Below are 11,639 nucleotides of genomic sequence, written 5' to 3'. Positions count from 1 at the left end.
AAACCATTTGTTTGCTCTGTTTGCGGAAAAGCATTTTCTCAAAAGCCTGTTTTGGTCAAACACATGAGAACACACACCGGGGAAAAACCCTTTTCTTGCTCTATTTGTGTCAAAGCATTTTCTCAAAAAACTGGTTTGAAGAAACATCTGAGTATGCACACGGGCAAAAAACCTTTTGCCTGCTCTGTGTGCAAAAAATCATATGTTTTAAAGTTTACTTTGATCGAACACATGAGAACGCATACAGGGGAAAGACCCTTTTCTTGCTCGGTTTGCAGAAAAGCCTTTTCTCAACAGTCTGTTTTGATCAAACACATGAAAACACACACGGGAGAAAAACCTTTTTCTTGCTCTGTTTGTGGTAAAGCCTTTGTCCGACAGACTAACATGGAGACGCACATGAGAACGCACACAGGCGAAAGACCCTTCTGTTGCTCTCTTTGCGGCCACGCCTTTGCCCATCGAAGCAATATGATACGACACGTGAAAAAACATACAGGGGAAAAGGAATTTCCTTGCTCGTTTTGCAGGAAAGCATATGCTAAGAAATGGGATATGGAAATGCACATGATAACACACATAGAAGAAAATCCCTATAGGTGCTTTGTTTGTGGGAAAACATTTACTAAAAAGTTAAACGTGGTGAAACACATCAAATCTCACAAAGGGGAACATTCTTTGAATTGTTTAGATTGTGGTCAGGATTTGTCAAATAATCCAGATGTGTTTCAACACTTGCGAGTACACATAGGAGAAAAGAAGGCTTGAGTTGCCCCGTCTGTGGAATAAAAGTTCACTAAAAAGTACAATCATGTTCCATACAACACAAATCAAAAGTTGTATGTTTTGTTGTTATCAATTTTTTTGAATAGCCCTTTTTAAATATTCCAAATAATCTCTTGTGGGTTACTGATAAAAACCACGTCCATGTGCCAAATGTTTACACCATCACGTCCCAAAATATAACATTGTCTCACCAAGTGGATTTCAGAAGCGGTATAAATAATGTATTCGAGCAGTGTTTTTTATGTCCTTTCTGTATGGATTAAAATAAATGGTAATAAATTGTGGAATATTTTGTGTACGTATCATGCATTAACTAATTGAACATACACAGTTGTTATGTGTGTTCAATATTTACTTTTGGGCTTTTGAAGACTCATGAGAGAGGCGGTTTAACCTCTTCCTGTTTGGCCTCTTCCTGTCTGTGAGAAAGGACGAGTGTCAGAACTTTTCAATTCCTATCATATTTTGTGTCGCGGCGGTTGCTAAAATGTGCAAGAAATTATACTGCTTCCCCTTCAACAACTGGAAGGCTGTTAAACATATGAATGTGATGCAAACTTTATCAATAAAATGTATAAGGAGATGCAAAATGCCGGAAGAGTTTACATCCAAATATTGCCACTCAACCATAAGCATAAATCAATCTTGAGTGTCTATTTCTGTACTAAACAAAAATTGTACATTCTAAAAAACTATCCATCCATCCATTATCTGCACCGCTTATCCTCAGTATGGTTGCGGGGGTGTTGGCGCCCATTCCAGCTATCTTCGGGCAGTGGGCAGGGGACACCCTCAACTGGTTGCCAGCCAGTCGCAGGGCATACAGAGACAGACTCACTCGCTCATTCACACCTCGGGACAATTTGGACCGGCCAATTAACCTGATGTGCATGTTTTTGGAATGTGGGAGGAAACTGGAGTGCCCGGAGGAAACCCACGCAAGCACCGGGAGAACATGCAAACTCCACACAGGAAGGTTCGATTGAATGACCTCAGAACTGTGCCACACACACACGCGCTAACCACTGCGCTGACCTCTAGAAAACTAATAATCAAAAAATAACATAATTACAGCTAACTTAGCAATGATAACTAAAAATAAACTAAATTTGTGATCTTCACATTTTAGTCTTAAAATTTTACAGCCAGCAATCAAATATCCCTGGTACATGTTTCTTTCGTCGAATTATGAAAATTGAATTTGAAGTGGTCAAGATTATATAAACTATTTAATTTGTTATACAATAAACAAAGGTGCATTTATTTTTGCTAAAAACAAAAAGGGAACATCTTACCAAAGTATCTGCTGATAATAAAACATCCAGGAAGGTATTTCAGTTTGAAGTGGTTCAGATAACAATAAGTCTTTACAATAATAAAACAAAGAATTACTCTTTACAATTACCGAGGGAGTAGGAGCTGGGGTAGTTTCTTACATAATTATATTTCAGGCGGATACTGTCAAGATTTCGGAAAGCAATCAGAAAAATTTAGAATGACACGAACACCTTATAACTGCAATCCGTTTTTCTTTATCAGCCACCATGTTGATCATCAAAGAGTGATACTACTTCCTCTAAGGAGGAGTCCTCCACGTGTTTATACCTTCATGACTATGGTTTGGACCTATGTTTGTGAGTTAATTCCCTAACAAAATATTCAGTATGTTGTGTACAAATGAAACATATATTTCCTAAAGTGTTGTTCACAATGAAAATGTTTGTTTGTTTTGTAGTTTGGAGACGGAGGCTTATGATGTGTGCCCCTTCGTTGATACTTGGGATTCGTTTAGTGTTTTGAGTGTCATGGAAAAAATGTTGTCATTAAAAATATTGGAATGCAGGAGCGATTTTAACTTCAGCGCTATGGGGCTGCTGAACACCCAGAGTGTTTGGCTGTTTTTTTTTTCTTTTTTAAATTTCATTTAAAGTGATTTAAGATCAATCAACGTTGTTCAGGAATGTCACTTTACATTTGTGAACATCACACTATACACTATTGCTACGCCATGCCCAGTTTAGCTCATTTATTTCTGGAGAAAACACATACACATCCAGAAGAAGAAGCATGAAACTTATTAGAAAAACATGCATTTTATCCAAAGCTTAACAATTCCACCCTACATGACATTGTGTGGTAAAATAGTTGTTAAACACAACCCTTGTATAACCAGGGTTGGGTAGGGTAACTTGATTACTTTCAATTACTTTTGGATTACTCCAATACCAAATATGCTAATAAAAGACAAAAGAAACTAAGTATGAATAAAATGATGACTCACAACACGTGGTAAGCTTTCTCTCCTGGCTTTGATCTCTTTGATCTACGGCAAAACTAACATAAAATGCGAATGAAACAAAATGAAAATAAATCCAAACAGCTTGCCAACATTGTTTTTGCCATTCCATGTATTACGTTACTCCCCAAGCCTTCACAAAATTTATTAATTTTATTCATATTTAGTTTATTTTGTCTTTTATTAGCTTATTTGGTATTGGAGTAATCCAAAAGTAATTGAAAGTAATCAAGTTAAAGTAACCCTACCCAACCCTGTTTAAATCACATTTAATCATAAATCCGGTGGCTGTATTCCATTATTGATGCACTACACTCAATAACACAGGATGGCAGCAAAAAGTATTGGGCTTCAGGTGTCTACTATCTATCACAACAAAGAAGAAAATACCGGAAGTTAGCAAATTAGCCTAATCCTGGATGCCACAACAAATAACAAGAGTTAAAAATTGGGCGTTGTTCGTCAAATGTATTACAACCTGAAAATGTTGAAACAGCGGATCAGGGAGGGACTCTTTGTAGCTGCCGATGAAATTTTCAGACTGTTTGACGTATAAATGACCTGATTTTTTTATTTTTACACGTTCATGTTAGCGTAATCTTTCGTACGGAAGATTACGCTAACGCGAACGTACGATTAGCCTGGGTTAGCTTCATGTTTACGTTCATGGTAAACATTCAGGGTGTTGGAACGGATTAAAACGATTTTACATTACTTTTAATAGGAATAACGATTTTGGTCATTGAACAAATAGGTTTTCGAACAGTGTTCTGGAACGGATTATGGTCGAGAACCGAGGTTCCACTGTATTTAAAAGAAGCAGCACGTTGACTTCGTTTTCTTGGCCCAAACAATTCACAGAAACCGTATCCAACAAACCAGAGTAAGCTATCCTGAAACTAGAGCGCCAAAATCCAAGGCGTTAGCTTTAAATAACTTAAACTTTTTTTTAATTAACTGAGTTCACTCTTCTATCGGAGGACTTTCATTGACTTTATACTAAAAAGACAAGAGGGGGCAGTAAAGAGTCTTGGGTCTGAGATTTAGTCTCAAATCACAACCAAGAAGAAAAACGGAAGTCAGCAGATCGTAGTATACTCGACTGCTGCAGCGCACAGAAGAGTTTGAAGAACAATTGTTATTCGTTTGGCCGAGGAACTTTTTTTTCCAACGCAAAAATGTTGAAACAGTATGTAAGGGAGCGGCTCATCGCAGCTGCAGACGAAATTTTCGGACAATTTGAAAAAACGATCGCTTCGTATGAAGAGGAACTCGCCCGTCAAAGACATCAACTGGAAGCGGTTTGCAAGCGTCAACTTGTCATCAGACTCGAAGGTCTGTTCACAACATAGCCTTATAACTCTGGAATAGTCAGTTTTTAATTGTTATATTGTGTGAAAGTATCTTTTTGAAATCCGCTATGAACCCTCCTCTTGTGTATGTTGTGTCGCTCATTGCAGGTAAATTGTTCCCGTTTTTTATACTAAAAGTTAAAACCACTATACAATCGACCGTTTTGGATTTGAAATGCATACAAGAACCACATACATTTCTTCATTGCATCAAGGCATCTTGACTTTGTTAGGAATGTGTGGTTAATTAACCAAATAATGTTCGGAAAACAAGACGTTTTCTTCTACAATATAAGACACCCTAATTAAATTTGTTAAGTCAAGTCATTTTTATTTGTCTCATCTCATCTCATTAGCTGCACCCTTAGTAGGGTCGCGGGGGTGCTGGAGCCCATCCCAGCAATCATCGGGCAGTGGGCAAGGGACACCCTGAACTGGTTGCCAGCCAATCGCAGGGCACACAGGGACAGACACCTCGCTCGCTCATTCACACCTAGGGACGATTTGGACCGGCCAATCCACCTGAAATGCATGTCTTTGGAATGTGGGAGGAAACCAGAGTACCCGGAGGAAACCCACGCAAGCACAGGGAAAACATACAAATTCCGCACAGGAAGTCCGGTAGCTGGATTTGAACCCACACAGGAGGTTCCCAAGACCTTAGAACTGTGCCGCCGTGTTGCCCTTCATTTTTATTTGTATAGCCCTTAATTACAAAGAGTCTCAAAGGGCTGCACAGATTATTGCAAACCACAGACTATTATTACAGACTATTATTACACCATCCCCTGGTCTAAAGCCTACATGAGGGCAAGGAAAAACTCAAAAACCTCAACATGAGGAGAATGAAAAAACCTTGAGATGGGACAGCACATGTGGTAATCCTCCTTCCAGGATGACCAGTGTGCAATGGATGTTGCAATAACAAATAATACACAGATATCGTCAACAAAAATATAGGTTATTCACATGCTATGGAGTATAAGTGTGTTTAAAGCTTAGATTTAAACATTTAAGCTTACATTTGTAGTGTTAGGTTCGGTTTTGCCTATAAAGACAAGATTATGAAACACTAATTATTACTACTCATATTGCCATTTTGCCTACAACAAAAATAGAAAAAACAATATTTTCATCGATATTAAAGCCTTGCCAGGTAACTAAGAAATTAGAAAGAATTGGATATGGTAGTTATTTGTAGTGTATTTCACAGCTGATTTAGGACACGGGTCGCCACCGACCCCGTGACAGAGAGGGTGTTACCTAAAAACTAACACAAGAGGAGGGTTAGGCTAGGTGTCGTGACTTCATACAACATGTTGTTGAAGCCAAAATAGAAAACAAGCCCACATTTTTAACTTTGCGCCTGCCACCTGTTCAGTTCCCTTTAAAGGGATCCAAAAGACCATTTTTTCCAATTTGGCACAGAACGTGTAGTGTTCCTCCCCACGATCATGCAGATATGTTCCAAAATATTTGACGCATCATGGATCTCGAGGAACCATTTTCAAAGTCTAGTTTGAGCTCTTATTCCCTATAACTGTAACGTCAACGAATGAGGACGAGAACCAAAACAATGGCGCGCTCTGTTGAAAAACAGACTCGATTGTAGTGATCAACGAATACATAGCTTGGAGTCATTGGAACTTTGCTTATTGTGGGGGACTTCTGACTGTTTTCTCTGAGGCCCTTGCTTTGATCATTTCCAGCTTAGTCCAGTAAGTCTACAGTACCTGCCATCTTGCACAGCGTGCGTTCTTTTTTTGTCTTTGCCTCCTCATAGGTATGATTGTAACTTTCCCTCCTTATTTTTTGCAGCGTGTTTTGCAATTAATATAATATTTTCCAGATAGCTCCTCGTTAGTGTGCGGGCTCCCGAAGGCTTCCAGTTTAGTTTGTTCTAGCTTAATCCCTTTAGCAGTCAGCTAGCAGGCTTTCCTGCCGTGCTCATTGTTTTTTCTCCCGGCTGGGTCCATGTTTGCTGCTGGCAGTTTTGTCGATGGTGCACGGTTATCCTGGCTGCGCACTGCATGTTTTCGGTCAGCCAGCCTCCCGTTTTTCCGCCGATCGATCCATATTAGCTGTTCTTAGCAGCCGGATAGCTTGCCTGTGTTTTTTTTTTGCCAGTTCGCCTCATTTTGGCTGCTCGCCATCTTGGAAAATAATCAAAATAAACCAAGGACATATATTTAGATAATATGCAAAAAACGTACTATTTTGTCAAATTTTGATGCTTTAGAACAGGGGTGTCAAACTCATTTTAACTCGGGGGGCCACATGATAAAAAAAACATTCTGTTGAGGGCCGGACTCGTAGATTAAAGAGAAAGAAAAAGAGATCAAGAAATAAGAGGTAGAGGGAGGGAAAAGGAGAGAGGGCTGGACAAAGAAAGAAAAAGAGAGAGAGGGAGAGAGCGTGAGAAACAAAAGATAAAAAGTCGTCAGAGTGGGGGAAAAGAAAGGGAGAAGAAGAAAGAAATCCAACGAGAAATAGAAAAACAGAAGGAGAGAAAAGAAAGTGCGGAGGGTATGAAGAGAGAAAGAGAAAAGAGAGAAAAGGAAAAAGGAAGTTAGAGCTAAAGAGGTTAAAAGACACAGAGAGAAAGAGACAGAGAGCAACAAAGGTTGAGAAAAAGAGACACATAGAGTGAAAGAGACCGAGACAAAGTGGGAGAAAGGGGGTGGAAAAGAGAGAGAGAGAGAGAGAGAGAGAGAGAGAGAGAGAAACAAAAGTACAGTGTCTTTGTTCGAAGCACCTTTCTTTGGCAACATCAAGTTGACATATTTCAACCTGCACCTTGTTTTTCTCTTGCGCTTCTCTGAGTGTTGTCTCGCGGAGCACATTCAATCCCTTAGTGGGCCTGATCTGGCCCGCGGGCCGCCTGTTTGGCACTTGTGCCTTAGAATGTGGTTCTGTTTAAAAGTAATCAAAACTAACTATTGGTGCAAGGGCTGCAAAAGCACCCCTGAAATATTTGTATCATTTTTAAAGGTTCACACTGTACAAGCTCATAATTTTCTGATCTCATTGTAATCTGTCCTTTAGATATTCAGCCCACGCTAAATCGCAAAGAAGCTCCCTTTGAAGAGCAAGGTTGGAGCTCAAGTTTGGAGCAAAAGAAACCCCAGTTGCCTATTGTCAAAGTAGAAGAGCTACAAGTTCCCCACCTTAAGACGGAAGAAGAGGAGCGTGACGTCAGCTTGTTCCCACTGCCTGGCAGCCACGTGGAGAATGAAAATGACGACAACCAATCCAAATTCTCTCAGCTTAACGATGAAAGTCCAAGTGGCAACGGGTATGAAGGAAGTCATCCTGGTCGAGACTTGGATCCCCTGTCTGACAGCAATGACAAAGAGAGCAGTGCCAACTGCGAATGGAAACCTGAAAATGTGGAAAGCTCCAAAAAGAACACAACTCCTGGCGATAATTCTCCAAAACATAGCAAACGAGATGCCACCTGCTCCGTTTGCGGTATAAGCTTTGTTAAAAGACATTTTATGAAACATATGGGGAAAGATAAACTTGACTGCTGCGGGGTTTGTCGTAAACGTTTGCCCCAGCGTTGCTCCGTTTGCGGAAAAGCGTTTTCCCACAAGTCTCATTTGATCATACACATGAGAACGCACACTGGAGAAAAACCATTTGTTTGCTCTGTTTGCGGAAAAGCATTTTCTCAGAAGCCTCATTTGACCATACACATGAGAACGCACACAGGGGAACAACCCTTTTCTTGCTCTGTTTGCAGAAAGGCATTTTCTCAAAAGCCTGGTTTGGTCAAACACATGAGAACGCACACCGGGGAAAAACCCTTTTCTTGCTCTTTTTGTGTCAAAGCATTTTCTCAAAAAACTGATTTGAAGAAACACCTGAGTATGCACACAGGCAATAAACCTTTTGCCTGCTCTGTTTGCAAAAAATCATATGTTTTAAAGTTTACTTTGATCGAACACATGAGAACGCATACGGGGGAAAGACCCCTTTCTTGCTCCGTTTGCAGAAAAGCCTTTTCTCAACAGTCTGTTTTGATCAAACACATGAAAACACACACAGGGGAAAAACCTTTTTCTTGCTCTGTTTGTGGTAAAGCCTTTGCCCGACAGACGAATATGGAAACGCACATGAGAACGCACACAGGCGAAAGACCCTTTTGTTGCTCCCTTTGCGGCCACGCCTTTGCCCAACGAAGCAATATGTTACGACATGTGAAAAAACATACAGGGGAAAAGGAATTTCCTTGCTCGTTTTGCAGGAAAGCATACGCTAACAAATGGGATATGGAAATGCACATGATAACACACATAGAAGAAAATCCCTATAGGTGCTTTGTTTGTGGGAAAACATTTACTAAAAAGTTAAACGTGGTGAAACACATCAAATCTCACAAAGGGGAACATTCTTTGAGTTGTTTAGATTGTGGTCAGGATTTGTCAAATAATCCAGATGTGTTTCAACACTTGCGAGTACACATAGGAGAAAAGAAGGCTTGAGTTGCCCCGTCTGGAATAAAAGTTCACTAAAAAGTACAATCATGTTCCATACAACACAAATCAAAAGTTGTATGTTTTGTTATTATCATTTTTTTTAACAGCCCCTTTTAAATATTCCAAATAATCTATTGTGGGTTACTGATAAAAACCACGTCTATGTGCCAAATGTTTACACTATCATGTCCCAAAATATGATATTGTCTCACCAAGTGGATTTCAGAAGTGGTATAAATAAGAATGTATTCGAGCAGTGTTTTTTATTTCCTTTCTGTATGCATTAAAATAAATGCTAATAAATTGTGGAATATTTTGTATACGTATCATGCATTAACTAATTGAACATACATATTTGTTATGTGTGTGAATATTTACTTTTGGGCTTTTGAACACTCATGAGAGAGAGAGGCGGTTTAACCTCTTCCTGTTTGGCCTCTTCCTGTCCGTGAGAAAGGACGAGTGTTAGCACTTTTCAAATCCTATCATTGTTTAGTGTCGCGACGGTTGCTAAAATGTGCAAGAAATTATACTGCTTGCCCTTCAACAACTGGAAGGCTGTTAAGCACATGAATGTGATGTAAACTTTATCAATAAAATGTATAAGGAGATGCAAAATGCCGGAAGAGTTTACATCCAAATATTGCCACTCAACCATAAGCATAAACCAATCTTGAGTATCTATTTCTGTACTAAACAAAAATTGTACATTCTAAAAAACTGTCCATTATCTGCACTGCTTATCCTCAGTAGGGTTGCGGGGTGCTGGCGCCCATTCCAGCTATCTTCGGGCAGTGGGCAGGGGACACCCTCAACTGGTTGCCAGCCAGTCGCAGGGCATACAGAGGCAGACTCACTCGCTCATTCACACCTCGGGACAATTTGGACCGGCCAATTAACCTGACGTGCATGTTCTTGGAATGTGGGAGGAAACTGGAGTGCCCGGAAGAAACCCACGCGAGCACCGGGAGAACATGCAAACTCCACACAGGAAGGTTCGATTTAATGACCTCAGAACTGTGCCACACACACGCGCTAACCACTGCGCTGACCTCTAGAAACGGCATAATCAAAAAATAAAATAATTACAGCTAGCTTAGCAATGATAACTAAAAATAAACTAAATTTGTGATCTTCACATTTTAGTCTTAAAATTTCACAGCCAGCAATCAGGTATCCCTGGTGCATGTTTCTTTCTTGGAATTATGAAAGTTGAATTTGAAGTGGTCAAGATTAAATAAACTATTTAATTTGTTATACAATAAACAAAGGATTGGCTGGCAACCAGTTCAGGGTGTCCCCTGCCCACTGCCCGATGATTGCTGGGTTGGGCTCCAGCCCCCCCGCGACCCTACTGAGGATAAGCGGTGAAGCTTATGAGATGAGATGAGTATAAACAAAGGTGCATTTAGTTTTGCTAAAAACAAAAAGGGAACATCTTACTAAAGTATCTGCTGATAATAAAACATCCACGAAGGTATTTCAGTTTGAAGTGGTTCAGATAACAATAAGTCTTTACAATAATAAAACAAAGAATGACACTTTACAATTACCAAGGGAGTAGGAGCTGGGGTAGTTGCTTACATATTTATATTTCAGGCGGATACTGTCAAGAGTTCGGAAAGCAATCAGAAAAATTTAGAATGACACAACACATGCTTTCTCTCCTGGCTTTGATCTCCGGGAAAACTAACATAAAATGCAACAGAAACAAACTGAAAATAAATCCAAAGAGCTTGCCAACATCATTTTTGCCGTTCCATGTATTCCGTTACTCACCGAGCCTGCACAAAATTTTGTAATTTTATTCATATTTAGTTTATTTTTTCTGTAATTAGCATATTTGGTATTGGAGTAATCCAAAAGTAATTTCAAGTAATCAAGTTGAAGTAACCCTACCCAACCCTGTGTATAACATACTCTTAACGTAATAAACCGGAGCCTCCACAGACTCTGCCGCCATGCCACAAGTGACACTAGCCGAACTGAAGAGGAGCAGGAAGGAGGGTGAGAGCGGTGTTAGGATTCAAATGGACGGAACCATTGCAAGGCAGTGGAGTATTTCCGACGCTGCGTTGTTCACACTTTTGTTTTGTTTTACTTTTTTATCCAGCATTTGTCATCATTTTTACGCATATCCATCCCTCTATAAAGGAAAAGCAAGTTTAAAAAATGCTATACTTTTTGGGGTGCTTAGGTTGAATTTGGGGTTGCTTGAGCACTCCCAAATCGGGCTGGCAACACTCATGTTGGAACTTTTGTAAATATGAATAAAATAATGATTCACAACATGTGGTAAGCTTTATCTCCTGGCTTTGATCTCTGGCAAAACTAACATAAACTGCGACAGAAACAAAATGAAAATAAATCCAAACAGCTTGCCAACATCGTTTTTGCCGTTCCATGTATTACGTTACTCCCCAAGCCTTCACAAAATTTAGTCATTTTATTCATATTTAGTTTCTTTTGTCTTTTATTAGCTTATTTGGTATTGGAGTAATCCAAAAGTAATTGAAAGTAATCAAGTTAAAGTAACCCTACCCAACCCTGTTTAAATCACATTTAATCATAAATCCGGTGGCTGTATTCGATTATCGATGGACTACACTCAATAACACAGGATGGCAGCAAAAAGTATTGGGCTTCAGGTATCTACTATCTATCACAACAAAGAAGAAAATACCGGAAGTCAGCAAATTAGCCTAATCCTGGATGCCACAACAA

At 39.6% G+C, this 11,639-nt stretch overlaps 2 protein-coding genes across 2 annotated transcripts; both read left to right on the top strand.

Moving 5' to 3' along the window:
- The first annotated feature begins 63 nt into the window (after positions 1-63).
- LOC148366290 (uncharacterized) lies at positions 64-1,073 on the top strand. Its single transcript, XM_088336774.1, has one exon. The coding sequence runs from the start codon at positions 64-66 to the stop codon at positions 766-768; it is 705 nt and encodes a 234-aa protein (XP_088192900.1). The 3' UTR covers positions 769-1,073.
- Positions 1,074-4,182: 3,109 nt separating this feature from the next.
- On the top strand, positions 4,183-9,523 carry LOC148366289 (uncharacterized). Its single transcript, XM_088336776.1, has 2 exons — positions 4,183-4,417; positions 7,480-9,523. The coding sequence occupies exons 1-2, from the start codon at positions 4,261-4,263 to the stop codon at positions 8,919-8,921; spliced, it is 1,599 nt and encodes a 532-aa protein (XP_088192902.1). The 5' UTR covers positions 4,183-4,260; the 3' UTR covers positions 8,922-9,523.
- The last annotated feature ends 2,116 nt before the right edge of the window (positions 9,524-11,639 follow it).

This window comes from Urocampus carinirostris, chromosome 5, assembly GCF_059441175.1.
Source record: "Urocampus carinirostris isolate Australia breed hairy pipefish chromosome 5, RoL_Ucar_1.0, whole genome shotgun sequence".
NCBI lineage: Eukaryota > Metazoa > Chordata > Actinopteri > Syngnathiformes > Syngnathidae > Urocampus > Urocampus carinirostris.
Note: the sequence above shows the minus strand (reverse complement) of the source record. Positions and strands in the feature narration are given on the sequence as shown.